Source organism: Trametes versicolor (genome assembly GCF_000271585.1).
Source record: "Trametes versicolor FP-101664 SS1 unplaced genomic scaffold TRAVEscaffold_3, whole genome shotgun sequence".
NCBI lineage: Eukaryota > Fungi > Basidiomycota > Agaricomycetes > Polyporales > Polyporaceae > Trametes > Trametes versicolor.
The window spans coordinates 580,325-606,368 of NW_007360323.1; the positions used below are offsets into that span (position 1 = coordinate 580,325).

General features: G+C 57.8%; 8 protein-coding genes across 8 annotated transcripts; 3 read left to right on the top strand and 5 right to left on the bottom strand.

The window, feature by feature from the left end:
- Window positions 1–107: 107 nt before the first annotated feature.
- Window positions 108–563, top strand: TRAVEDRAFT_162417 (uncharacterized protein; the record flags this gene model as incomplete). Its single annotated transcript, XM_008037155.1, has 2 exons — window positions 108–230; window positions 286–563. Coding segments are annotated over exons 1-2 (339 nt in total), but the record flags the coding sequence as incomplete, so codon positions are not given.
- Window positions 564–828: 265 nt separating this feature from the next.
- TRAVEDRAFT_142995 (heavy metal translocatin) lies at window positions 829–4,462 on the top strand (the record flags this gene model as incomplete). The annotated part of the gene is made up of 8 exons (XM_008037156.1): window positions 829–1,355; window positions 1,407–2,107; window positions 2,164–2,638; window positions 2,693–2,889; window positions 2,942–3,720; window positions 3,775–4,065; window positions 4,120–4,232; window positions 4,286–4,462. The coding sequence occupies 8 exons, from the start codon at window positions 829–831 to the stop codon at window positions 4,350–4,352; spliced, it is 3,150 nt and encodes a 1,049-aa protein (XP_008035347.1). The 3' UTR covers window positions 4,353–4,462.
- On the bottom strand, window positions 4,444–7,730 carry TRAVEDRAFT_162421 (gamma-tubulin complex DGRIP91/SPC98 component; the record flags this gene model as incomplete). The annotated part of the gene is made up of 14 exons (XM_008037157.1): window positions 7,618–7,730; window positions 7,463–7,524; window positions 7,339–7,409; window positions 7,069–7,288; window positions 6,877–7,013; window positions 6,481–6,829; window positions 6,329–6,423; window positions 5,986–6,273; window positions 5,840–5,936; window positions 5,601–5,784; window positions 5,205–5,545; window positions 4,845–5,140; window positions 4,726–4,791; window positions 4,444–4,671 (listed from the first exon to the last, which is right to left on the bottom strand). Exons 1-14 carry the CDS (start codon window positions 7,722–7,724, stop codon window positions 4,444–4,446), a joined length of 2,541 nt encoding a protein of 846 aa, XP_008035348.1. The 5' UTR covers window positions 7,725–7,730.
- Window positions 7,731–9,459: 1,729 nt separating this feature from the next.
- On the top strand, window positions 9,460–14,744 carry TRAVEDRAFT_116967 (uncharacterized protein; the record flags this gene model as incomplete). The annotated part of the gene is made up of 15 exons (XM_008037158.1): window positions 9,460–10,044; window positions 10,096–10,173; window positions 10,230–10,306; window positions 10,356–10,558; window positions 10,614–12,331; window positions 12,381–12,572; window positions 12,625–12,745; window positions 12,800–12,909; window positions 12,966–13,060; window positions 13,111–13,301; window positions 13,353–13,492; window positions 13,544–13,682; window positions 13,733–13,970; window positions 14,027–14,308; window positions 14,366–14,744. 15 exons carry the CDS (start codon window positions 9,460–9,462, stop codon window positions 14,742–14,744), a joined length of 4,548 nt encoding a protein of 1,515 aa, XP_008035349.1.
- Window positions 14,745–15,020: 276 nt separating this feature from the next.
- Window positions 15,021–17,606, bottom strand: TRAVEDRAFT_26966 (MFS general substrate transporter). Its single transcript, XM_008036588.1, has 19 exons — window positions 17,478–17,606; window positions 17,369–17,415; window positions 17,258–17,319; window positions 17,188–17,200; window positions 17,113–17,132; window positions 16,893–17,059; window positions 16,794–16,840; window positions 16,685–16,731; window positions 16,461–16,637; window positions 16,212–16,409; window positions 16,072–16,153; window positions 15,962–16,017; window positions 15,794–15,904; window positions 15,714–15,739; window positions 15,633–15,657; window positions 15,556–15,577; window positions 15,388–15,492; window positions 15,225–15,338; window positions 15,021–15,171 (listed from the first exon to the last, which is right to left on the bottom strand). The coding sequence occupies exons 1-19, from the start codon at window positions 17,571–17,573 to the stop codon at window positions 15,030–15,032; spliced, it is 1,557 nt and encodes a 518-aa protein (XP_008034779.1). The 5' UTR covers window positions 17,574–17,606; the 3' UTR covers window positions 15,021–15,029.
- A 1,060-nt stretch (window positions 17,607–18,666) lies between these two features.
- Window positions 18,667–19,736, bottom strand: HTP1 (Cloroperoxidase). Its single transcript, XM_008036589.1, has 2 exons — window positions 19,611–19,736; window positions 18,667–19,552 (listed from the first exon to the last, which is right to left on the bottom strand). The coding sequence occupies exons 1-2, from the start codon at window positions 19,721–19,723 to the stop codon at window positions 18,940–18,942; spliced, it is 726 nt and encodes a 241-aa protein (XP_008034780.1). The 5' UTR covers window positions 19,724–19,736; the 3' UTR covers window positions 18,667–18,939.
- Window positions 19,737–20,041: 305 nt separating this feature from the next.
- On the bottom strand, window positions 20,042–22,825 carry TRAVEDRAFT_162430 (uncharacterized protein). The gene is made up of 9 exons (XM_008037159.1): window positions 22,729–22,825; window positions 21,938–22,668; window positions 21,519–21,879; window positions 21,369–21,460; window positions 21,002–21,315; window positions 20,892–20,925; window positions 20,339–20,830; window positions 20,206–20,265; window positions 20,042–20,153 (listed from the first exon to the last, which is right to left on the bottom strand). The coding sequence occupies exons 1-9, from the start codon at window positions 22,796–22,798 to the stop codon at window positions 20,097–20,099; spliced, it is 2,211 nt and encodes a 736-aa protein (XP_008035350.1). The 5' UTR covers window positions 22,799–22,825; the 3' UTR covers window positions 20,042–20,096.
- Window positions 22,826–23,014: 189 nt separating this feature from the next.
- On the bottom strand, window positions 23,015–25,371 carry TRAVEDRAFT_56675 (nuclear protein). Its single transcript, XM_008036966.1, has 4 exons — window positions 25,028–25,371; window positions 24,321–24,893; window positions 23,557–24,258; window positions 23,015–23,498 (listed from the first exon to the last, which is right to left on the bottom strand). Exons 1-4 carry the CDS (start codon window positions 25,343–25,345, stop codon window positions 23,145–23,147), a joined length of 1,947 nt encoding a protein of 648 aa, XP_008035157.1. The 5' UTR covers window positions 25,346–25,371; the 3' UTR covers window positions 23,015–23,144.
- Window positions 25,372–26,044: the final 673 nt, after the last annotated feature.

A 26,044-nucleotide genomic window follows, 5' to 3' on the forward strand; every position in this document is an offset into this window, starting at 1 on the left:
CGACGCCTACTTAGAGCCCCCCCATGCTGCTTTCCCCGACAATCTGTCCTCCTCAAATTTCCCTCACAATTTCTCACCGCTTCGCACATAATGGCGCCCACTATATCAGACCGCCGGGGCGTGTCCTCTCGTCACCTTCGCCCCCTCCGCCTCCCCCACCTCTCCGACATGGATTCAGAGTCCAGTGAGACCACGACCACCGTCTTCGTCTCGAACATGCACTGCGGAAGGTCCGACACTCCTTCTACTATCCCCTCTACTCACCTAATGCGTTCGCACCCTCAGCTGCGTGAAGACCATCCAGGACGCGTTGGCCGCGCTATCCCCCGCCCCCTCCGTCGTCGACGTGTCCATAGTCACCCAGTCCGTCACCGTCAAGCACCCCCGCACGCTCAGCCTTGAAGATATCAAGTCCGCCCTCGACACCGCAGGCTACGACGTCCTATCAACCCCCACAGATAAGAGCTCGTCGTACCCCCCGCTCTCGTGGTCGGGCAGTCTCGCCCGACTGTCCGCTTTCCCGACCTCGAACCGGATGAAGCATTTCGACAACTGCGACCAGTGTCGGTCCGAACGTGCGGCGCAAGAACCTGTGGCCGGGGAAACCGCGTTGGCCAAAGTGCGTCCTAAATTAGCTCGGCGGAAATACCAGGCCTAGGGGATGTACTGACCGCATGCTATATGTACCAGGCCTCTTCAGACGAGAAGCTCACTGCGGACGACGCACCTGCTGCCTCCGAAACGGGCGACGCGCCTCCTGGCTCCGAAACGGGGCATGCGCCTTCTGCGGCAGCGGTACCTTCTCGGGTGTCTCTGTCCGTCGGCGGAATGACCTGTGCATCGTGCTCGAACACCATCAACGAAGCTCTCGCAGAGCTGTCAGGCGTATCCGAGGTCTCTATCAACCTGCTGGGAAATTCAGCCACGCTCGTCGTGTCCCACCCCGAGATCGTGCCTACCGTTGTATCTGCCATTGAGGACATCGGCTACGAGGCGGAGGTAGTGAGCGTGGAGCCGGTTCGCAAGCCCGTTCACAGCCCCGTACCACAGACAAAGGCCGATGGACCCCAGTGGGTTGATCTCTCCATAGACGGGATGACTTGCGCATCCTGTTCCAACACCATAACGAGGATCCTTTCCGACATCCCCGGTGTGTCCGACGTGGCCGTAAATCTCCTGGGGAAGTCTGCGACCGCAGTTGTACAGGACAAGGATATCGCGCCACAGCTGATTGAAGCCGTTAATGACGCCGGATACGAGGCCGAACTCGTCGGCCTCCGGCCATTGCATGCGCCCGAGGTCGAAGATGCAGGTCCTCGGACTGTGTCCTTACGCGTCGACGGGATGTTCTGCGTGTAAGTGTGGCCGTTGTGTGACCTGCGATTTATCTGACCACGTTGGTTCAGCCACTGTCCAGGGAAAATTATGGCTGCCCTGAAGGCTTTCGGCAACGATGTTACGGTGTCGAAGCCACTCACCTCGCACATCGACCCCATAATGACCTTGTCCTACACACCTTCCCCTCCGAATCTTACGATTCGTTCCATCATCCACGCGATCGAGGGTGCCGGCGAGCCTGCCACTCCATTTTCGGCCTCTATCCATCGGCCTCCTTCCCTCGAAGACCGCGCGCGCTACATGCAGCGCCGCGAGCAGAAGAGCCTCCTCCAGCGCCTTCTCTTCTCAGTCGTCGTCGCCATTCCGACTTTCATCATCGGGATCGTCTACATGAGCCTCGTACCGTCGAGCGACCCCACCCGCATGTGGTTCGAAGAGCCCATGTGGACGGGGAACACGTCCCGCGCGGAATGGGCACTCTTCTTCCTCGCCACGCCGGTGATGTTCTACAGCGCGGGCACGTACCACCGTCGGAGCCTCCGGGAGATCTACGCGCTCTGGCGCAAAGGGAGCCGCGTACCCGTGTGGAAGCGGTTTGTGAGGTTCGGGAGTATGAACCTACTGGTGTCCACTGGGGTGTCCGTGGCGTACTTTGCGTCCATTGCGCTGCTGGCCTTGTCAGCCACTCAGACGCGTTCAGCTTCCGGTCAAGGAGATACCACGACGTACTTCGACTCGGTCGTCCTCTTGACGATGTTCCTCCTTGCAGGTACGTAGCGTAATGCGGAGAGATGAATAAAACTGACGCAGCTGATTGCGTTCCAGGCCGCTTCCTCGAAGCGTTTAGCAAAGGCCGGACCGCCGACGCAATCACCGCCCTGGGAAAGCTGCGCCCAACCACCGCGCTCGTCCTCGTGCCCGCTCCCTTGCGTCCCGATAGTGCCATCGCACTCTCGCGATCGACGTCCGGCCAGACGGCCGCAGGCACACACATCGACGACCCGGAAAAAGGTGACGCCTCTGCAGAGGAGCACAACTTCGCGTCGAAGCCCGGCACGAAGGTTGAGCGCGTCGATGCGGAGCTGCTGGAGGTAGGCGACATCGTGCGCGTGATGAATGGTGCGAGTCCGCCGGCGGACGGGACGGTCGTCGCGGGAGAGGGCGGCGCCTTTGATGAGAGCTCGTTAACGGGCGAGTCAAGGCTGGTCAAGAAGATGGCCGGGGACAAGGTGTTCTTGGGCACGATCAACAAGGCGGGTGTCGTTGACGTGCGCGTCGACGAGATCGGCGGCCAGACCATGTAAGTTGCTCCCAGCCAACGTCAGAGGACCTGACTAACAATCCGACTTACCAGGCTGGACCACGTCGTAAAGGTAGTTCGCGAAGGGCAGACGCGCCGCGCACCTATCGAGCGAGTCGCAGATATCATTACTGGGTACTTCGTCCCCGTCGTGACGCTGCTCGCGATCATCACCTGGGTCGTATGGCTCGGCCTTGGTCTGGGCGGCGCGCTCCCGCCGGACTACCTCGACATCGAAGTCGGCGGATACGGTGAGTCTGATTTGCGTCTGCCTATTGTCCATGCACTTACCGATAGCAACAGCGGTGTGGTCTCTCGAGTTCGCCATCGCCGTCTTCGTCGTTGCGTGCCCGTGCGGTATCGGCCTCGCCGCCCCCACGGCCCTGCTCGTTGGATCCGGTCTCGCGGCGAAATACGGCATCCTCGCGCGCGGGGGCGGAGAGGCTTTCCAGGAAGCCGCTCAGCTCGACGTCTTCGTCTTCGACAAGACCGGCACGCTCACCGAGGGCGGCGACCCTAAAGTCACCGATGTGGACATCATCGCCGACAACGCCGCTGGCCTCTCCAGCAAGGTCATCCTTGGGATCGCTGCCGAGATCGAGTCCGCGAGCTCGCACCCCCTAGCGGGCGCCATCCGCGGGTATTGCGAAGAGAAGGGCGCGCCTGCGCAGACGGCGTCCGAGGTCGAAGAGACACCCGGACGCGGGTTGACGGCGACTTTCTCCGCGCTAAACTACACGGCGATCATCGGGAACGAGGCGTGGATGGAGGTCCACCACTGCGAGGTCGACGGGCGGCTTTCCAAGCTGCTCCACTCGTGGAAGTCCGAGGGGAAGAGCGTCGTGCTGCTTGCTGCCCGCTCGGAGAGTAGCGCCGCATCGCTACATTTCGCGGTCGTTGCTGCGTTCGCGGTCGCGGATCCCATTAGGCCTGAGGCGAAGGAGGTGCTCGCGCGGCTGCAGGGTCAAGGGATCGGGACGTGGATGATCTCTGGGGACAATGCGATGACTGCGAAGGCGGTCGCGAGGTCGGTCGGTATTCCCGAGACCAACGTTATCGCAGAGGTGCTCCCGCATCAAAAGGTCAGTCCCATGTTCAAATGTCTGAGCGCGTCCCTGATGCTGACTACCCTTCAGGCTGAGAAGATTCAATGGCTCCAGCAGGTCGGCATGAAGAGACCTCAGACGGGCCTAGCGCGCCTCTTTGGTCGCCGGAGGCTCAACGAACGCTGCATAGTAGCCATGGTTGGCGATGGTATCAACGACGCCCCGGCTTTGACAGCTGCGGATGTTGGGATCGCCATCGGCTCTGGCAGCGACGTAGCAATCTCTAGCGCGTCGTTCATCCTCGTGTCGTCTAACCTGCGAAGCCTGTTGACGCTGTCCGACCTGTCTCGGACAGTGTTCAACCGCGTCAAGTTTAACTTCGTGAGCCGTTCCCTTTGCATCGTGATAGACAACTGAACTTACCTTGGTGATCAGTTCTGGGCCTCTATATACAACCTCATTGCTTTACCTATCGCCGCTGGTGTGGTGTACCCCGCTGGGCATGCGCGACTTGCACCTGTATGGGCTTCCCTGGCTATGGCGCTATCGTGAGTATTCCGGCGTCATAAATCCCTACAGTTGATCTGACACTCTTTCACAGGTCTGTGTCAGTAGTCTGCAGCTCCCTTCTGCTGCGACTGTACCGGGAGCCTAAGATATCCTCATGATTCACGACCGTCCGCCACGTACCGTTATGCATACCACTATCTGTACCATGTTACAACATATGTGATCACTGTAGTGTACAGTATTGTACAATCAAGCACGTAGCTGTTGTTCCTTCCTCGTCTTGTAAAAGTCGCTGAAAGAGAGCCGGATACCCAAGAAACGGCAGTCGAGGTCGGGGTGCGCGGCGAGCGCTTGCACGATCGCCTGGACGCGCTCGGAGAACGCTGCGCCATATTCACGGACACGGGAGAGGATGCCTGGGAGGGACTCGATGGTATATCTGCGGTCTTCTGCGGTCTCGATGCGCGTGTGCACCCCCTGGACGGTGCACTCATTAGCGGATCATAGAGTATGCAGGGTGATGTTGCTTACCCTGGTAGCGTCTTTCTCTGCATCACGTCGAGCTGACTCAGATAGACAATAATTGTAGAGATCATCCTGCACGACATTAGCATCCCACCCATCTCACTTTACCCAGCGTGCGGACTCACCGTTGCCTCGCGGAAGTTCAAGATCATCGTGAACACGTCCCGAACCTGGTTCAGCAGGTTCTCCTCCCGGCCCGCCTTCGGGCTGAGCAGGAGCACCTTCTTGACCATGCGGTCCAGGTACGCGCGGTGCGTCTCGATGAGCGCGTCCAGGTCGCCCTCCTTCTTCTCGACGAACGCGATCAGCTCCGTCCACGAGCACTCGATCACCTCCAGGTTGCAGTACGCCTCCATTTGGCGCATGAAGTGGATCATCTCCGCCATCACGAGCCGGATCTGGTGCCAGTCGTACTCGAGTTCTGCGAACGCGGCGCCCTAGTCAGCGCACGCACGACGCTGAAGGTGCTGTGAACGAACACTTACCTGGGACGCGCAAGAAGGTCTTCGCGCCGCCCGCGATGCGCATCCAGCCCGTGCTGAGCGTGCCCCCGATGCGCTTGACACGCCAGAGGTGGTTGAAGAGCTTGAGGTATTTCATCATCGCCGTCGGGTCGAGCACGGTGTCGATCGGCGCGTCAACCTTGTACTCGAGCGTGAAGACGTCCCAACCGATCTCGCCGTGTGAATACTCGAGCATGCGCGCGTCGAGCCGCCGGAGCACGTCGGAGGGGTCGTTCTGCGCATTCGAGGAGCGAAGTGCGGATTCGAGTGTGGCGGTCAAGTTGTGTCGATAGAGAGTGTTTGCGGGGCGGGACAGACTTGGACTGAGGACACAATACTATCAGCCAAAGGTTGAATGTTGAACGCAGGAGACCGTACCCAAGAGTGTCCATCAGCTGGTCTGCGAAATCGCCGTATCCCAGAAGCAGATAGTGCTTGAGCGCCAATAGATGGTCCAACAGGCGATACTTGTCAAAGAACACGTCGAATAGCCGTTGACTGGCAATCTGGTACGCGACATCTATACTCCTCTCGAGGCCGACGATGTCACTGTATTTGAGCGCTATAGCGCGCACTGTGTCAATAAACGTGTCCTGTTCAATGGATGTGACACTCACTGCCACCGGTGTTGCTGAGTCGTTCCCGGGTCGCGACCCAATCGCTGTCATGACAGCTGTATCGGATGAAGTTCAAACTCTTGCCTGTAGAGAAGATCTACAACGCCGTCAATGTCGACCCTGACGGGCCAGACCTGTGAACTGACCTTCCGGCCAAAGGTCTCTCCCACAAAGGCGGGCAACATGTCCTTCTGGAACTGGTACTTCCGTTCCCAGAGTTGTAGCCCGCCTGCATGCTCCTCCGAAGTATCCTCCATATCGCCCCCGCCAAACCCACCGTCAGTGGCTAGCTGACCAACTCCCTGCAGGGAGGGTTGCATGTATTGCAAATGGGCGAGCTCCGGATCGACCGCAACGAAGAACTCTGAAAATGGGTCGTAGAGCTCTCCGGAGAACAGCCACTTGTGGAGGGTCGCAAAGAAGGGCTTAGATACCTGTGGGACGACATTGAGCTTTAAATCCTATAGATTGCTCGAACAGCGGTGTTACCTCCTCCAGTAGCTGGTTGGTGAATTTGCGAATGAAGGGATCTCCATTCTCTGCGTAGCCGTGTATAAGATTGACGAGGGCCCCTCCCTGTGCGTCTGTGTGTTTTGTGTCAGTCCCCTATCCCATGAATCCCGATGGATGTGAGATACTACCTCTGGCACCTTCCACACATACGCTCATCATCCGCATTCGTAGTCGCCAGTCCTCAATCCACACATCCAAGCGCTTGAGTGTTAACCCAGTCTCTTCCCGCGTGTGCTCTCCCTCGTTCGCGTTCTCGTCCTGCTTCGACACGGCGGACATCTGTGACTCCAGGACTGCGATCAGTCTGTAGTACTCCGTGAGTTGGGACTGGAGGTGGTGACACAGGCTCTGCTCGATCATGCCCACCCCGACTTTCCCTTCGCGTTCGCGCACGAATGCATCTACGCGTTGATACAGGTGGCCCACCTCAGCGAGCCGGTGGATGAGGGCTCGCGTTGGTGGTGGCACGTGGTATCTCTACGAATGTCAAGAAAAAAAACAAATATAGCGGATTAGGTGCTTACAGGGTCTTCGGTGAAGATGAGCTCCTTGTTCTGCTCGGCATCCTTCGTTACCGAGAATTGGACGTATTTCCCGGAGATGCCTTGTAGAAGGTAAAGTGTATCCCGAAGAATGAGATGCTCGGGTATATGCGGCTGGCCTATACAGCTCGAGCTGTCAATCTTATGTCCAGAGGAGGTACACAGAGCGCGAACCTAGCCGTAGGCGGTATTCTCGGAGGAGGTCGGCCTTAGATTTCCCCCTCTGTTGCCTATGTGTAGAGTTTGCATCGATGGGAGTAGTCGCTTTCGACGATGGTCGCGTAGGCGGAGGTGGAGCGAGAGCAGGGAGGAATGAGGTTACGGGAGCAGGGGCGGGGGCGGCAGCGAGGGTGTATAGGAATTGGAGGGAGGCGTGCTTTCTTGACAATACGGGCTTTCTGGGGTGTAAGGGGCGGGAGTATAGCATCGGAGGTTGAGACGTACTTGGTCTAACAATCTTGACAACAGATTCGTGAAACGGAGCGTACTCGAACTGCTCGAGGTTGTCTGCAGCACTGTGGGTAGTCGATATTGAGCACGCTTGATTTGGAGCCGCGAGGGTACGAACGATGGCGTTTTATGAGGTCTGCAAGGTGGCCTATGTCCTTTTCCGCCGCTTGGCCTATGTGACTTTCAGAGGGATGAGCACGTTTCCTCCAGAATGCAGCCCCGGATGCTCGGCCTCATCCAGTGGGTCGCGTTTGTCCGGGAGTATTGCATTACCTGCTCAAGATCTCTTCGCAGTGCGCTATGAGCTGTCGCTTGAGGCGTTCATCTTGACGAGCGTTGGGCACGAGGGAGTATACGAGAGACTCGAGGGCGTTAGACATGGCTGATCATGGTCAAGTGTGGCTGCAGTCGCGTCGACGCGACGCGCGCGCGCGACTCTAGCCACTCACGCGTTCCGGCGTGGAGATCGTCGTTCATTTCTCGCACATAGAGTCCTCTCGCCGAGACCTGATAACCATGATACATGATACACGCCCCCCAAGTCGCGAGAACGACGTGAACCCATGGTGCGTGGGAGACAACCGTTCATTCCGTCGGCGGCATTAAGCGCCCGTAAAGTATGTGTTTAGAAGCTCGAATTCATGCCACAAAACGTTAACCAACATGAATTCTGTCTGCTAGTATGTTCTTTGTGCTGCAGATACGTCCAAAGCGCGCCTTGGAGGGTATCTGTTCGAGATGTCGTACGCCAAGACATGAAAGAGAGCATAACTGTGGCTGAGTGGGAGATGGAGGCAGGAGGGTAAAGGGTTCCTGAAGCGGTCGTCGTCATCGTGCGAGCCTCAGCCACAGTCGGTCTCGGGCAGATCACTCTTGTCCTCCTTCCTCTCCCCGTGCGCCTCCCGCTTGCTCGACTGCAGCCAAACCTGATCTACTCCCTCCCACACGCTCGCTTTTTCTGTCTGAACCATTCGATCGTCCTGGGGCTATCCCCAGGCCCCCCTTGACGACACTCACGAAATGGACAGATCAGATTCCACCTCCTCTAACGGTTCGGCTAGAGTACGGCACAATTCTGCTCAGGAGTCTGGCCAGTTTGCATACCAAAGAGCCCTGCTCGAGCGCACTTCTTCTCGCTCCGGAACCCTCTCTCGGACGAGCTCTCAGGCGTCGCGCAACACGCTCTTGTCTACTCCCACTGGTAGCAGCACTGGCGGCCCAAGCTCTCCTAGTCCCGGTCCCAATGCCACCAGAAGATGGACTCCTACGCATCGTGTCGGTGGAAGCTTGGATATCAATGCAGTGCGCGGGAAATGGGAGGAACGAGCTAGGACGGCTGAAGGTGTTTCTGCTGAGAGTCGCCCGCTCGCCGACAGAACGCGATCGGATTTCCCGACACCCTCGCCGACTCGTCCTTCGTACGACACTCCGACGCGAACACGAACGACCGATGGTTTCACTTTTCCGCAGGCGTCCCCCTCGCGGCTGGATCTTGGACAGTATGACTACTCCCCGAGCCCTCCATCGAAGAGGCATACAATGCCTGCACCCATCATCGCTTCTCCGCTCTCCCCAAACACCACTGGTATCACGGTCGAGAACGAGAATGACTCTCCGACCTCATATTCTTTCTCTACGCCGACGCCCCAACGCATCCACCTTCCTGTATCTACCCCCTTACAATCTTCGTCAATCGCTGCTATCCGCAACCTGGGCTCTTACACGCAGACCTCGGACTTCCCTTCGTATTCCCCATCCACGAGACTGCGACGCTCTAACACGCTAGAGAGTATCAATCCCAGCTCGACCGGCTCCTCGGTCTCGTCGGAGAACTCCGTCCGCTCTGTTACGACATCGCAGACGTCTGTGCCGACCTCCCCGGACGCGTCCACAGTATCTGTAAGGCGTAGGCCTACTTCGCTGTACGGTGGGGACAGAGATGCAACCATTCCATCGCCGGACAGGCTCACTCGTCGTCCACTATCGAGTGCAGGAATGTCGCGTGACTCTTCTTCCTCACCTGACAAGCGTCCTGGCTCTACCAGTGTCCCACCGTCTCCATCTTCGGCCTCGTCTTCGAATCCTATGTTTCCATCACAATATCGCAGTTCTTTCATGGCGAAGAAGCGCGGCCTCGACCACCTCGGAACCGGCCAATCCGTTCGTCGCCTGGAGCGCATTGCGAGTGGCGACGCGCCAGAAGAGTGGCCTGGGACCATGATTCCGAACGACGAACCGCCACCGCCGTCTCCCGAAAGGTTCAGTCGACGCGAGGAGAGAGCACTTCGAACGCAAGAGTGGAGACAGCCGTCGCCCGAGCGCAAGCCCCTTCCACAACTGGTGGCGCCAGAACCGAAGGAGCCGAAGGGCGAGTTGGTGATTCCGAGCGTCATGAACGCGGACGATGTAGTAGGCATACCCCGGCGCAAGCGGTTACTGCGGGACACAATCCCCAGCAACAATCCACTACCATCCTCCCGACTAACTCGTGGGCTGTGGGCCGACGTCCAACGGCACCTCATACAGGCGTACGAATACCTGTGCCACGTTGGTGAAGCCAAGGAGTGGATTGAGGGCTGCTTGGGAGGGGAGCTTCCTTTCGGCGTGGTGGAGTTGGAGGAGCAGCTTCGCAACGGCGTCATCCTCGCGAAGCTCGTCAGGGTCTTCCAGGGCGAAGCATCTGTGCGCAGGATCTACGATGTATGTGGACGGAAGTGCCTTGATCTGCGCGGAACTGATCGTCGTTTGCAGGCGCCCAAGCTGGACTTCAGGCACTCTGACAACATCAACCACTTCTTCGTTTTCGTCCGCTATGTCGGACTACCCGAGGTTTGTGACACTGCATCTCTAATTCCGCGCGAGTTTTTCACACTAAGTTTGTATAGGGTTTCATTTTTGAGTTAACGGATCTGTACGAGAAGAAGAACCTGCCTAAAGTCATCTACTGTATACATGCTCTGAGGTAGGAGAAGACCTTATGGTTCGTGGGGTATCGCTGACCTCTAACATAGTCACTTGCTCGCTCGTCGCGGTCTTGCACGGCGAATCGGGAATCTCGTTGGTCACTTGCAGTTTTCAGACGATCAGCTGCAGAAGACGCAGAGAGGGCTGAAAGAAGCCGGTGTACCCATGCCTAACTTCGGGAATATCGGGCGGGAGCTAGCCAAAGAGATCAACGAGGAGCCTGAGGAGGAGCCGGAAACAGAGGATGAAAGTATGTCGACTTGCGCCCTTTGGCTCAACCCGCAGAGGACTAACCCACGAGCTAGGACGCGATCGGCTATTGTTGGAATGCGAAGACTCTATCGCCGAGCTGCAGGCAACTGCTCGAGCTTTCCTGGTCCGGAAAGCGCAGGCCACTCAGCGAGCTCGTATCCGCATGGCCGAACGCTACGTTCCGAAAATCCAAGCCATCGCTCGCGCCGCCCTCGTCCGAAAGCAATTGAAGCAAGACAGGAAGCAAGTTGCCGACCTCGGACCGTGGGCGACCGCCCTCCAGGCCCGCGCCCGTGGTATCCTCGTGCGTAGACAGTGGAAGCAACACCTCCGCCTGATCCGCTCCTCCATCCCGTTTGTCGTGAAGGTGCAGGCCCAGTCCCGCGGCGTCCTTCAGCGGCGTAAGTTCCAGAAGCTGAAGGCCGCTATCCGGAGCTGCAAGATGTCCGTGGTGAAGCTGCAGTCGATGGCGCGAGCTCGCATTGCGCAGCGTAGCCACAAGGAGATTTCGAAGGAGTTCGCGCGGCCTGTGGTCATGGGCAACATCGTCGCCCTGCAGGCTCACATGCGTGGTGCCCTCGAGCGCGCGCACATCGCTCGTCAGCGCGCGGCTCTTGCGCGTGCAGCGTCCGGGGTAGTCGGATTGCAGGCACAAGTCCGAGGCGTGTTGATTCGCCGGCGAGTCCGGACGCAGCTTGCGAAGCTGGAAGACGTGACGGACGTGGTCGTGCGCATCCAGGCCGCGGTCAGGACCTATCTGGCGCGGAAGCGGCTTCTGAACCTCATTCGCAGTCTGCGCAAGGCTACCCCGGCGCTTGTGGGTCTTCAGGCCATTGCTCGTGCCAAGCTTGCCCGTCAACAACACAAGGAGATGCACCACGCGCTCTCAGAGGTAAAGGTTGTCATGGCGGTTGGCGGCTTCCAAGCACGGGCTCGCGCTGCTCTAGCGCGGTCTCGCCATCAGGAACAGGTGAAGAAGCTCGAGTTCGTGGAGCCTGACGTCGTTGGCTTCCAAGCGACTGCCCGCGGCTACCTCGTCCGTCTCGAGTGGCTCGCGTGGCGGGACTACATCCGGAGCAGCCACCCGCAGGCGACGATACTGCAGGCACTGCTGCGTGGTGTGCTCCAGCGGCGACGGTTCCGCGAGAAGATGGCGTACTACCGCTCAAACCTGGACAAGATCGTGCAGATCCAGTCGCTCTTCCGCGCGAAGGAGACGCGCGAGCAGTACCGGCAGCTCACGCTGGGCACGAACGTGACCGTCGGCACGATCAAGAACTTCGTCCATCTGTTGGACGACTCGGAGGCGGACTTCCAGGAGGAGATCAAGGTCGAGCGCCTGCGCCAGGAGGTCGTGAAGCGCATCCGCGATAACCAGGGCCTGGAGCACGACGTGAGCGAGTTGGATGTCAAGATTGCGCTCGTCGTGCAGAACGTGAAGAACTTCGAGGAGCTTGTGAAGGCGAAGCGTCGGCTGGGCACTGATAGCGCTGCGATACACGCTGCTAGGGCGTCGGTGCTCGCTGCGCATGGAGACCCTTTCGCTAGTCCCAGTACGCTGGATCGCACGGCGAAGCGCAAGCTCGAGCTCTACCAGCAGCTGTTCTACGTCCTCCAGACGGACGGCAAGTACCTCACGCGATTGTTCGCCAAGTTGTCTTCGATGGACAGCTGGGAGAAGAACCGCAAACTGCTCGAACGTGTTGTCCTCACGCTGTTTGGCTACGGTCAAGCGCCTCGAGAGGAGTATCTTCTGCTCAAGTTCTTCCAGGTTTGTACCTGCCCTTTCAGGAAGCAGCGCTTAGCTCACCGTTTCGTAGACCGCTGTGCATGATGAAGTAGCGGCGGCCAACTCCGTCGAGGACATCATCCGCTCTCACCCTTCTTTCATCAATGTCGCAGTGCACTACTTGAGACCCAAGCAGACCCCCTTCATCCGCGAGACCCTGCAAGGTGTCGTCCGTGAGGTCATCAATGCTGACGACCTTGACTTGGAGACCGATCCCTGCGTTGTAAGTTGGCTTAGCGCGGTTAACATGACGTTTCACTAACCAGCGTATGTAGATCTACCGTGTCAGGACCGACGTCGAAGAGATGAGGTCCGGCGCAGCAAGCAACAGGACGAAAGACATCGCGTTCCATCAAGCCCTCCATGATCCAGACACACGAGCGGAGTACATTCGACGTAAATAACTTATATTCCTCTAGTGCTACTCACCATGCTAATGTTGATGAATAGACTTGCAAGTTCTGCAGTGGTGGACGGAAGAGTTCGTCAGGGCAATCACGACCTCCTTGTCGCGAATGCCGTATGGGATGCGGTACATGGCTCGGGAAACGCTCAATGCGGTCAAGGCAAGTCTATGCATAACCTGCGCATGTGCAGTTGTCATATTGATACCGAGTTACTGCAGAACAAGTTCCCCGATACTCCTCCCGAAGCATGCGCTGCGTGTGTAGCAAGGCTGGTGTACTATCGGTATATCAACCCCGCCATCATGTATGCCCACCTCCGTTTCCTCGCCATGACACGACTAACATCCAGTTCAGCACACCAGAGACGTTCGATATTGTGTCAACAACAGTCGACATTGCTTCACGCAAGAACCTGGCGCAGATATCGAAGATGTTGGCCCAGATCACAAGCGGCGCCGAGTTTGGCGACGAGAGCCCTGCGTATATACCCGTCAACGACTATGTTCGGAAGAGCATCGCTCAGATTACTGCTTGGCTTCTGCAAGGTATGTCCCCAAGACCATAATTTTGTTTGCGTTTATTGACTATTGTGGCAGTCGCTGACGTCTCCGATGCCGAGACCGAGTTCCACGCACATGAGTTCCTTGATGCCACCATTCAGCCGAGACCCATCTGGATTTCGCCGAACGAGGTATACTCGATGCACACATTGTTGTCACAACAGTTAGACCACCTGGTGTGTTCAATAGTCTTGTGCGCCTGCCTTCGCATCTAATATCGACTGTAGGCACCGGCTCGTGACGACACCCTCCGCGTCATCCTAACGGAGCTCGATGGGGTGCCCAACGTAGGCAATGATGAGCTCAACGAGGCGCGGGACACAGCGCTCGAACTGCAGCTGTCAAACCGATTCGCCCGCGTGAAGGGTTCGTTACATCTCATCGCCCTGTACAACCTCGTCTGACCTTGGCGTTAGATCCGGGAGCAGATGAGAAAGCGCTGTGGGTTCAAGCGAAGAGAGCCGTGCTTGCGATCCTCCGTGTGCAGCCTGCAAAGGACCTCGTCGAGTCCTTGATGCAACCAGTCACGGATGAGCATGAGCTAGTATGGGAAGGCATCCTCGAAGAGATGGAACGGGACCAACTTCGCCACCAGCGGCGCATGCCCTCCACTACCGGCGCCGATTCCGCATACCGGCTAGAGGATATTCGATCGTAAGCTTGCTAATGTTCATCGTGAAGTGGTCAGGATTGACACAGACATGCTGTAGCATGACCTTCCGCGAAGTCAAAGCGCACGCAATCTTCTTCCTCCTCGAGCTTGAGAAGCAGGGGAAGATCACTCGCATGGACGGATACCAAGGCATCCTGAACGCCATTGCTGGTGATGTTCGGAGCAAGAACCGACGCAGAGTTCAGCGTTTGCATGAGAAGGAGAGCTTAGAGGAGTCGCTGAAGCACTTAGCGGAGCGCAAGAAGTACTTCGAGGAGCAGATCCGCCAGTACCACGACTATGTGGAGACCGCCATGAACACCATGCAGCGTGGGAAAGGGTGAGTGACATGCCATGCCCATACCATACGTCCTGTTTACTCATTTTCTTCCGCCAGGAAACGTCGTTTGCTCCCGTTCACGCCGCAATACTTCCACATGCGCGAGCTGCAGAAGGCGGGCAAGATGCCGCAGTTCGGGTCGTACAAGTACACCGCTCAGCGTTTCTACGACAAGGGCATCCTGCTCTCTATCGAGAACTACTCACCTCGACAATTCGACAAGCTGGACATTGTGATGTCCTCGAACGCCGTCGGTATCTTCACCATCGAGATCTTTAACCATACGCTGGGCATCACGAACCGGATGGCCACTTGCGACGTGAAGATGGAGGAACTCTTGCAGGCACAGTTCGAAGACCGCGCTTCTTTCTCAATGTTCAACGGACTCGCGAAGTTCAACCTCAACTTGCTGTTGTGGCAAATTAACAAGAAGTAAGTCGTATAACATTGCACCGTAGGTCGAAGTACTTATTTAACCACTTGACAGGTTCTACCGGTAGTAGTATTTATCGCTCCCCTGATCCCCCTGCTTTGCTTTACGACCCACGCTACGACTTCACGACTCTATCCTACTGCGTACTTATTTGCCCTCTCACATTCACATGTACCGATACGCTGAAGCACAACCATCCTCGATGTATCATGACATTCATTCATCTCTGTCCTGGACTCGTTACAATTACAGTCGGTGCTTCAACACACGCCCTTCCCTCGAGCGAGCTCAGAGTGTGAAGCGGAATTCGGGGTGCCTGTCTCCGATCGGGGCGCGCGTCTTGCCCGCATCCCACAGCTCCTGGTACTTCGTCAGGTTGTCTTGTCGGCGACCTTGGGCGCGGGCGCGGTTCTCCCAGACACAGTACAAGCTATCAGAACCCTGTGAGTACAATCACACTCCTGAACGTGTCTGGGTACTGACACGTTGCACAGCATCGCCAACCATGCCACGACGACGAATCCAAGCGTGATGCTGTGGCCACGGATGTATGTCGGTGCTTGGGACGAATCGTAGGTGAACGTCGCGACGAATCCTCTGTGGCGAGATTAATACACTGCGTCAGCGAATCGGGAACATAACGCACCCGCAGTTCGCGACAGCAAGTTGGAGCGCCACCGCAGTAGCCTTCTTGTAGTGCCCGGCACTGTTGTTCGGCAAGATAGACAGGATGCAGGGTCCACAAGGGTAGCTGTATCATGATGCAGTGTCGGTCACGAAGCTTTCGCCGCACTCACAGCCCATCGGGACTTACATTCCTGCCGCCATGAGGAAGACTACAGAGAGTTAGCATGTTGCAGGAAACCACATATACAAGCTTGATAAACTCACCAGCTGCGTAACGCTGGGTGTTCGTCTATATGTGCAGATGTCAGCTGGAGCTCGAGATCCTCGTATGTCAAACCACATTACCGTCGCCGCTATGGCCAGAATGTACCCTGCATGAATCGTTTCAGCGCCATACTACGTGATGAATGGAATGAATTTCTCACCGGCCATGCTGATGGGCAGGAATATCAGGATGAACGGCCCTCGCCATCTGAGCCGGTCACTCGCAACCGCAACAACTACTGTCAATACCACTGCTGGGACGTATGGCGGTACTGGAATGTTATCGTGAGCTGCCTATCATCAAAAGCGAAACGAGCCATCATACTCACCGGTATGGAGTTGCGCAGCCCCTCCCGAGTAGCCCAGTCCGGAGACGATCGTTGGTCTGGATGGTGTTAGTATATCAAATATGTACCGGGAGAATGTAAGATAGACTCACAGGAACAGAGAGAATGAGTAGAGGCTGATGATGATGCCCATATACGATATTGCCGACATCCAAACTTGGGGATCCTTGACACCTTACCAACAATGGGTAGTCAGCGATGCGAGCAAAACACATAGTAATGAAACCGGTACCTCGCATCACCTCTCCCCATTCGAACTTCTCGTCCGCTTGGTCGACAACGAGTGCTTCTTCTGTGCGCACTTCTTCAGTCTTGATATCCTCACCCTTCTCCCCGAGCTCCGGAGTGGCCTCTGCTCTAGTAATACGCTGGGAAGGCTCTGATAGTGGCGCGGTCATCGCTGGCCCATGGGATATTTGGAGACGGCGCACTACCATACTAATGAGTACCCTGTGGTCCTAGTAACAAAATGAAAGCTTACGCGCGAACTGGCGTTCCTCATGGTTGAGGAACTTGGCAGTTCCTATATCCGCTGGCAAAAAGATCATGGACGTGAGGGCGATGAGAACCGTGGCGATGCCTTCAAGGATGAAGATCCATCTCCATCCAGCCAGTCCGCCGATACCGTCCATCTTGATAATGGCGGTCGCAAGAAGACCTGAGCGCAAGTCAGTACGCTGAATTTTCATGTTGGCGAGGTCATACCTCCGAATGCGCCAGAGAGGGATGCTGACGCATAAAATATGCCGACTCTGAGAAGGATGTGATCAGCTATGTCTTCGGCTGGCGGGCAGAATAGGGTACTGATGCTTACCGTTGTTGAAGTTCGTGGCGTTCATACAGTGTACTCAAGTACAGCATCTGCCGCAACCGTTAGCGTAGTGCATAGGCGAGTGAACCAGCATGAACGTACAATTCCTGGGAGGAGACCGCCTTCACAGAATCCAAGGAAGAAGCGGATTGCAATCAACCCGCTGTAGTTGTGCACGAGCCCGCTGAGCGTCGTTACGGTGCCCCACAGGGCGACGAGGAACGGAAGCCATCGGCTTGCTTTGAATCGCTTGAGCACCCAGTTTGACGCTGTCGAGGCCGTCAGCTACATTTTGACATCGAGCAGAGCAGAGGGGGCTCACGAAGTTCCACGAGGATATATCTAGACAAGATTGGTCAGGAAATCAAGCTTGAACGAGGAGCGCTCTCGGACGTACGAGACATAGAAGACTAGGATGGCACAATACGTTAACATAGGGAGGGTCCCACCAGCAGAAGAAGACATACCAGCAAGGGCGGTGTTGAATTGGGTACCGTGTAGGTGGGTGTCCCGCTCAAGCCCCGCGATTCTGGAAGTTCGCTTGACGAGGGACCCCATACTGTGGACAGAGAACTCACCTTGCGTTACCGATGTTCGTCCTGTCAATAAAGTTTGCCAACCACAGCTGATTTGCACAAGCACGAGGTCAGCGTCAAAAACTCGGATCCAAGGAGGGCGAAGACGAACCAGTGCCAAGGGTGGTAAGACGTGGATGTCCAACTTCCACAGGACCCGCTTCGTCATGGCTCTTTTGTACTCCAGGTCGTTCTGCATGACGGACATAGCGCAAGTTGACGGCGCAATGCTCAGTAGACGACGCAGCCCGCAACTCCGAGATGGTGGGGTGAGTGATAGGCACTCAAGGGCTGTCAAGAGACGACCCCCAATCTGCCGGTCTTGCGGCGGCGCGGTTATATTGGGAACGCTTCGATCCCAATGCTCGGGGACCGCGGCGGCCGTCGCCTGCAGCTACCGGGGGAAGGCACGAATCTCAGGCCTATCTCGTAACTGATTGACACCTGCGTATATGGGAGGCGCAGGAAGGCGCATGACCAGCGCTGCGGGCAAGTTGGTCACAAGAACTAGGACAAAATTTGATGTTGATGTCAGTAAACGCGTACTGCTCGGAGGAGCGTTTTGGAATGCGGCTTACCTCCATCGGGGCTTCAGCTGACCCAATTTCCAGCTGATAGCGCGCGAGGGCAGCTGCTAACGGCGGCGTCCAGGCGGGTACCACCAAAAGTGTAGATGTCAATCAGTCCAACATGGGGTCATGGGGCATTGATCCCAGTGCATCATGGTCAGGGAATGGCATGTCCTCCGGGGTGTATCGAGACATATAGTCGATATAGTCGACGACTGCCAGCAAGTATCATCCTCGGACGATAGCGATGTGCAAATTTTTCCGGGTTCCTCGCCTCTTGAACCTAGTAAGTCTACGGCAGCACCCCACTTTGGTGACGGCAAGGCATGACGGGACATTACGAAGACGCACCTAAATCTGCCATCCGTGGAAATGAACAGAGCATATGAATAGCATGGGCTCACTCACGCTCTTCCAAGGGCGGCGGCACTTACGCATGGCACGCTCGAGCGGTTAGTTAGAATGACAGGCACAGAGGTGCCGGACGAGCGGTACCGTCAGCCTGTAAGACGCTTCCGAATCCGAATCGACGGCCCGAGTTTTAAACGTCTTCGCCCGCTCGACGATGTGTACACGCCTGCGGGGAACCCTCTATTCATAGTCCAGGTAAGACAGCTGGTGGAGTAGAGAGATACTCAGGACCAACAGCACACAATTCGGTAGTGGAAGGAGAAGGAGAAGGACGAGCAAGCCAGCATATTACTACAAACAGAGGCCGCACGTGGCAATTAATAACGGTCCAGTGTCCTATGATACATCATGCGCGCACTACAATACAAATGTTACAACGAAGGTGATGCATGTGTGAGAAGAGTCCGAGGTCGGTGACAGTACGGTGAGAGGATTCCGCCACGACTGGTAGCATAAAGTCCACGAGACGCCGAGGACGCCATCACGAATCCAAAGGAAGGGCATGCAGGAATAGATGGGAGCCACTGTGCGAGACGACGGTGTCCATGGGTATCACGACCGGTACCGAATGCGTCCAGTCCCTGAGCGAGCAGTTCACAACACCTTCGGACGTTCCGCGCTCTCCGCCTTCGATATCGACCGGACGCCCGTGATGATCTCCTTCAGGCCCGTCTGATGTGACGGCCCGCTCCACCCGTCGGGCAGCCTCTCCTCGCCGAGCCACTGTTCCAGGAACGACTTCGGCACCACCAGCTCGTCATGCACAGTCTCCTCGGCGTTCGGGACGAGCGTCTCTGACGCGTGGATGCCAAAGACCTCCATGATGAGATCCAATTCGCCCTTGGAGACGATAGACTGTAGCGCGTGGAGTGGCGGAGACGCGGCCTGGCGTGAGACCTGTGCCTGAGTGAGGTCTTTGAGCGAGAGGTAACCCGTCGAGGACGTGTCGAGCAGTTGGCGCAGGAGCGCGGGGTCGACGTTCGTCGGCGCGTACTTCTGGCCCTCGCTGGTGTCGGCGTGAACGAGTGAGCCGTCGTGCTCGACGAGATTATGTGCAGCGAGGTCGTGTAGGTTGAGCTTGCCCCCCGCGCCACAGCGCGCTACGCCACCATACGCGAGGATCGTAGCGAATACGCGCGAGATGCCGTAGACCTTCTGGATAGCCTGTGAGAGCTGAGGGGCGGTCAAGTCGCGCCCGTCGTGGGGTCTATGGAGAACTTGTGAGTATGTGGTGTAGACAATGGTGCAGAGAGTCATGTGCTCACATATAGCCATGGTTGGCGAGGGCGTTGAGGGCGGGACAGGGGGACCGGCTATCGCCTGCGGTAGCCGGGCACCAGGTGTGTTTGTCGTCGGGGGTATAGCTGGACGTAGACATGATGGTCGTCGCGGGGAGTCGTAAAGGGATGTTGGTGGGGCATGGCTACGACTTGCGGTTCTTATAGGGAGCCACCTTGTGGTGTGGGTCCACCGCGAGGGGGCCATCACGACTCGGATCTGCCTGCGGCAAAGGCGCTGAAAGCACATCCCCGCATTATGACAACACAGGGCTGCTGCGGGGTTTGTACCGCCGATGACGCGCGGGAAGCTCAGGCTACGGTACGTCCGAAAGAAGACAGCCGCAGTAGCATCGCACAACCGCCGCAGGACTGTGCCTGCATACTCAGAGACGGCCAATAGGAGAAGCAAGAATGTACGAGTATGAGTGGACCGGAAGAGAACAATACAGTGGCTAGTATCAGTACAAACGGTTACTTTTCCGGTACATGCACGGATAGCGTTGGCGCTGACAGTTGCGACAGGTAGTCCTATAGGCGACATCAGATTACCGTTGGCCGGCGTACCGCCGGATCGACGCACCCTTAACCACTGTTCCCGTTGCTCAGGGATGTGATCGAAGACGAGGTAGCGCTTGTCGTTCTAAATGGGACGCGTTGTGAGCCATACCGACCGGGCTGGACGGGGTGAGCAGGCGATGCAGGAGGCTACTGACCTTCAGGACCTTGATCATCTCTTTCAGATCCACGCCCTTTGCGAGCACCTTCATGTCGACTTGTGCCTCCTCGTCGTCGTCACCAAGGTCTTCGTTCGTGATGCTAAAGTTGACGCCCTTGTCGCCCATCTTCCCAAGCCGGCCCCAAAACTCGACAAAGGTGTTTTCACCCAGCATCTGATCGAAGGCTGCACGCGACGCGGTCCAGCGCTCCCTCTGCCATTTGTCGAATTCCCGTTCAAGCTGATCAACGTCAAAGCCAAGTTTGAGTGTAGGAGGTGACGAGAGCAACGTTGCGACAGGAAGCGCGGTGAACGGCGTGTTCAACGCCGGCGCATGCGACGCGAAGAGCGCCTGCATTGTCTCCAAATGCTTAGCGCGCAACGCGTTAACGTGCGCATGAAACAGGTGGAGTTGTTGATTGGGGGGCAAGGGCGAGTTGACAAATCGCGGATCTGTCTGAAGCTGAGGCAGGACGGTTTCCCAAGTGACCTGATAGACACGCAATTTCCAAAAAGTCAGCCATCTGTACATGTATGGAGGAATGGCATACCTGTGGGTCCCGGATGGCATCAGTCAGCATCGTCCTGTAAGGCAATACCGAAACGAAACAAGGTGAGCGGCGCCGAGTAACGTTTCAGTGGCGAAGGCTAACTGGCGCACCTAAACCCAAGTTCCCCTTCTTCCCTCGTGAGGCCAAGCTTTGAGCGGTCGATCTCGGCGTTCACTTTGCTCCGCTCTACTCTGACCTTGTTCTCGCGGTCCAGGACGGCGCGCTCCTTGCGTTCCTTCTTCCTGCGATCTCGTTCATGATCGTCTTCTGCGGGCTGCTGCTCCGCACCATCTTTCGGTGTCGACGTTTCCGCAGGCTCGTCAGATGCTACACCCGCCTTAAGATACGTATTGAAGAGCTCCTCGCGCAGAGACGATGAGCCCACCGCATCATATCGCGGGTCAGAGACTAGGTGCTTCTTGATCTGTATTGTCGTGAACAACCGGCGGCCCATCTCGGAAGAGCAGGGGCACCTACATCTTTCCAGACGGTCGAAGGTTTGGCCAAGCCACTTTCCTTGAGCAGCGCAAAGAAGTCTTTCTCGGCCTTCTGTGCCGCCGCTCTTTTTTCTGTCCGGTGACATGTCAGCTGTGAGCGTTCAAAGAGCCACAGAATGATGGCACATACGTTCACCGAGCTCTTTGAGGTACTCCCTGAAACGCTTCTCACGTTCACGATCGTCGCGCCCCCAGCCGTAGAATCGACGGTCTTTCTTCCACTGCCTTCGCCATTCGGTCCAGCTGGTCCGTGTGCTCTTCACCTCGTCTTTGAGCAGGCGCTCGAATTCTTGGCGCGGGTCTACGGTCACCTTCTCCACCTTCACTTTGGATTCACGGAGCTCCCGAGCGCGTTCTCGGCAATACTCGTCAAAAGTCTCCCGTCGCGCGGAGACTGAGGGGAGCAGCACGTATCGCGGATCTGACACGAAGAGCGGCAGCGATGTATCCCAAGGATGGAGGGGGTTGATGTTCTTCTCCCGAAGGAGTGTCTGTAAGACCTGCATTAAGCACGCTTCCATCTCTGCGAAAATACGATCGGTGACCTACCTTGAACAATGCCTTGGCCTCCTCGATCGAAAGGTCGACGCGCTCTGGCATGTGGAGCTGGGCTTTGCCCCTCTGCTTTTCCGCTTCTTTGAGTTTGCGGGCCTCCTCCTCTTCCCGCTTCCGCTCTTCCTCCTGTCGCACTTTCTCCTCTTCCGCCTCCTTCGCAAGCTGTGCGGCCGCCTCTTTCTGCCATTCTTCCTCTTCGCTCTCATCGCTATCCTCGTCATCCTCCTCGTCACTCATGCCCTCATCCTCCGCCTCTCCAGACACCTTCGCCTTCTTCGACACCACGAACTCGTCCATAGGGACCGACTCCGCCGCCTTGCGCTTCACCGCGATGCCTTGCGCCTCGACCAGTATCCGCTCGGCCTCTCTCGCCGCCTTCTTCTCCTCAGCTTTGCGCGCAGTCTCTTCAGCCTCCTTAGCCTTCTTCAGCGCCTCATCGCGCTCGAGCTGTTCCACCGCCTCCTTTATCTCGTCGGGGACGGTCCACACGCTCTGCTTTCGTGCGGTGTGCGTGTAGAACGTGTTCCCCTCGTTCGTGATGACACGCAGCCATTCAGTCCCCGGGATCGGGGTCTTCACCACCGGCTTCTCCTTCTTAGGCTTCTTGGGAACAGAGGCCGCGGGTGCTGCGGCAGCCTGAGGAATGATGGGGAACGCCGGGAGCGGTCGGACGTACGTGGACTCCTGCGTGTGTGTGTTGAAGTAGTACGGTTGGCCATTCGGACCTGTTCAGCGCAAGTGCCGTCAGCGGCGTGGTGGCGTGCGCAGGGCGAGTGGTCACACACCAGTATGCTCCGTCCACCCTGGCGGAAGAGGCGGTGGCACGACGAATGGTGGTGGAGGCATGGCGGCCATGGCAGTTTCCTGTCTCGAGGGTGTCTCGGGCTGGTGGACGCGAATGAGAGGAAATGGGCGCTTGCACTGCGTCACAGCTTAATTGTGTAGACGCCCATGCTGGATAGGCCGGCCCGGGCTCCCGCACTTGTTCAAGACCGACGCGGACGCACGGACGAAGCGCGGACGAGCAGAGTATGCGCGGGTCTTTCGGTCTGCGAGCGGTGAGTGGACGAGAATGGTATGGCATTACAAGCACTACTACAACTACTGCTACTGCTACTATCACCGGGAAAAATATATGGGTGTACATGTGGCACTCTGCCGTAGGAGAGGATGACCACAGCGCTACGCGCGCGCAGCTCTTTCACGACTCGTCCCCGGACTCCTCCTGCACCATCCCAATCTCGAACTCGCCGCAGATGTCCCACCGCGAGCCCTCGGCTGCGGCGGAGACATACTTGACGAAGCGCATCACGCCTTCGTCGCGCAGGACAAGCAGCAGCCGGTTGAAGCCCGGCTGGACCGTCAGCAGTGTGCCGTCGTCTTCCTCATCGTCCTCGTCTGCGTCTTCGTCGTCCGCATCGGCCATCTCCGCCTCTTCGTCCGCGACGTGGCCGTTAGTACCGTTGGTACCGTTCGCGCCGTTGACCGTCTTCTTGTGCGAGCCCGAGCGGTAGACCGCCGGGTCGTCTTCCTCGTCGTGAGGCGCCATGTAGCACTTTGAACACACGTCAATTAGCGATGCGCTCCCAGGCTGTGCAAGGTGTGATTCTCACCTCCCAAGCTCCCCACTCTCCGCTCTGCCACCCTCGCAACGGCTCCTCCTCGCCACTGCCACTCGCGGGCGCCGTATCGTGCCCCTCAATTTGCGGCGTAAGTCCGAGGACGACATCTAGCCGCGTGTCCTTCGCCTCGCTCGTCGCGAGCGTATAGTCCAGGCCAGGCCTAAAGCGGCGCGCCTCCGCAGAATAGCGCATCGGGAGCAGATTCGACACGCACGCAAGCCATGCACGGAACGCAGGGCTCGGGAGCAGTTCGTCCTGTAGGCTGCGTACCGCCTCGTCCGGGTCCGTATGTGCCCAGCGTGGGCTGACCGCCATACGGGCGCCGCCCCCAGGGGCCCGAAGCGTGCAGTAGCGCCATTTGTGTGGAGGACCGCGCAACTCCCACGCGCCCTCTGCCCCTGCGGAGTGTGGGGGGATGCGTGTGGGGCGGTTCGGGCCGAGCCCGTCTGCGTCGTCCCTGTCCTTGAGCCCGGCGCGCAGTTTGTCGGCGAGTGGGGCACAGAGGAAGGAGTGTAGCTCGAGACTGGACTCTTCGACGAAGCGGGACGCGAGAGCCTTCATGGTACGTGTCTGGAGGTAGACGGGGTTGAGGTACTCGGAGAGGAAGGATACGTGGTCTTCTGTCAACGAATCGCTCGGGAGTGGAGGCTCGATGTTTTCGGGGTACGCCCGGAAGTCCGTCTGGGTGGAGGCCTACAAATAGAACGGATATTTAGTATGCTTCCCCCTGCATAACGGAGTGGAAGGCGACCTACAAGTTGCTCTCGTGAGCTCTTCAGCTCTGGCTGGTGCTCTGGCTGGTAGCCCTCCTCTCCAGGCTGAGCGGCATGGAACCAGCCACTGATGCTCAACCGCTGCCGGCCGTCCTCCGACTCGCCCACGACTACCTCCTCGACCGAGTGGAAGCTGTGTCCTGGCTGCACCTCGAAAAACACAAACTGGTTCCACACGGGCGGGATGCTCTTGCTCGGGACCGCCTCGGGCTCGGGCACACCGTCCGGTCCCGGTCTGACGGGGTACAGCTCGAGCGCGCCGCCCCACTCGCGCTGCCAGCCCTGGTAATGTGGGAGCGGCATGTAAAGGATGTACGAGACGCGGCGGGTCCCGATGACGTCGTCGTGGTTGAGCAGATGGCAGCCCTTGCGGTAGCTGACGATGGACATGTCCTGCTTCGTGCCCGAGAGCGGGCCGCAGCCGGTGACCGCGCGCAGGAAGGAGCGGAACATGGGCGAGTAGAGTGCATCGCGCAGTGTAAGCAGTGATGGCAGGAGCGCGATCTGCTGCAGGTCGAGGAAGTTGAGCGAGGCGAGGTCGCCAGTTTGGTAGACCTGATTAGATAAAGCGCGGACGCAGGCTCAGCCACCGATTGCGATTTGCGCGGGGAAGCGGACGGGGGCGCGGGCGCGGGCGAGCGGGCCTGGTCCCGTCCGCTTAGCAGCAGCAGCAGAGGTCGGGGACGCACCTTGTAGATATCTGTCTCTTTTTCCGAGAAGCTGAGCTCTGCCAAGGCCTCGTCCTTCACGCGCTGGAGGAGATCGTCCTGGAAGAGCTTGTCGACGACGGCGTGCTTGAAGGGCGCGCTCGCGTCGTACTCGGTGTGCAGCCGGTGGATATTCGACGGCCCAAAGAGGTCCGGCGCGAAGTGCGGGGTCGGGTCGACGGTCGCGCTCGAGGCGGCGCCGGTTCCCGAGATGTGGCTCGACTTGAGCCTTTTGAGCAGCCCGGGCTCTGAGGCGTCGGGCTGGGGGGACGGGGAGCGTTCGTGCGTCCGGTGCGTCATAGCCGTGTGGGTCGTGTGGGCGAGGCGGGGGGGAGGGTGATGTCGGGGAGGGCGGGGAGGGGGAGGGGGGTATATGTGAGCTCGAGGAGGATGATGGAGAGCGAAAGCCTCGGCCAGACCAGACTGCGAAATCTTGCTCTCGGGGCCACCCCGTAGGCGCCCACGCTGCCCGCGCCCACAATTTACTCCCAGGCAACCGTCCCGGGAAAATTAGTCATACCAAGGGCTCGGACGGTGCGAAACGGGCCGCGCAGCGGCCCATATATGGTGCCCAGGGTGGGATGGTCGCGCGCGCCGAAGGCGCGTTCGGGACGTGCAAGGGCGCGCACTCGACTGCCCTGGCGCGCGACTTCTGCGCGAGCGTCGCGTACGATGCATACATATTAACCATACTTACCTGCAAATTTTGAGTCAGAAATATATGGATTTGCGAGAGCTTCGCGGCGGCTCACGCCGCCGCACTGTACGGATATGGGCGCTTATATTATGACTACCCGCGAAGCGGAGGACGAGGTGGACGGTGTTTATGTGCTCGAACATCGCTCAAAGTCGTTTCAAAGTGCCCAAAATTTACAAGAGATATCCTCTGGCTTTTTTGGAGGTTTCGCGGCGGCGCGCCGCCGCGAATGTATGCACATAGAGTAACTTTAGCTCTTCCTGGTCAAGTATACATGCTGTACCACAAGCGTATTCCTTCTG

Excerpts from the sequence above, each read along its gene's own strand:
- TRAVEDRAFT_26966 (XM_008036588.1), bottom strand. The coding sequence starts at position 17,573 with ATGTCCGTCATGCAGAACGACCTGGAGTACAAAAGAGCCATGACGAAG. Across the intron at positions 16,732-16,793 it reads CGCCACGAACTTCAACAACG|AGTCGGCATATTTTATGCGT; the intron begins GTAAGCATCAGT and ends CATCCTTCTCAG. Across the intron at positions 15,658-15,713 it reads TTCTGGCCATAGCGGCGACG|ACGAACACCCAGCGTTACGC; the intron begins GTAATGTGGTTT and ends CTGCACATATAG.
- HTP1 (XM_008036589.1), bottom strand. The coding sequence starts at position 19,723 with ATGTCTACGTCCAGCTATACCCCCGACGACAAACACACCTGGTGCCCG. Across the intron at positions 19,553-19,610 it reads CTCGCCAACCATGGCTATAT|ACCCCACGACGGGCGCGACT; the intron begins GTGAGCACATGA and ends AGTTCTCCATAG.
- TRAVEDRAFT_162430 (XM_008037159.1), bottom strand. The coding sequence starts at position 22,798 with ATGGCCGCCATGCCTCCACCACCATTCGTCGTGCCACCGCCTCTTCCG. Across the intron at positions 21,316-21,368 it reads CTTCGACCGTCTGGAAAGAT|ATCAAGAAGCACCTAGTCTC; the intron begins GTAGGTGCCCCT and ends ACGACAATACAG. Across the intron at positions 20,154-20,205 it reads AACGGGAACAGTGGTTAAGG|GACTACCTGTCGCAACTGTC; the intron begins GTGCGTCGATCC and ends TGTCGCCTATAG.
- TRAVEDRAFT_56675 (XM_008036966.1), bottom strand. The coding sequence starts at position 25,345 with ATGACGCACCGGACGCACGAACGCTCCCCGTCCCCCCAGCCCGACGCC. Across the intron at positions 24,894-25,027 it reads AAGAGACAGATATCTACAAG|GTCTACCAAACTGGCGACCT; the intron begins GTGCGTCCCCGA and ends TTATCTAATCAG. Across the intron at positions 23,499-23,556 it reads GAGAGTGGGGAGCTTGGGAG|TGCTACATGGCGCCTCACGA; the intron begins GTGAGAATCACA and ends GTGTGTTCAAAG.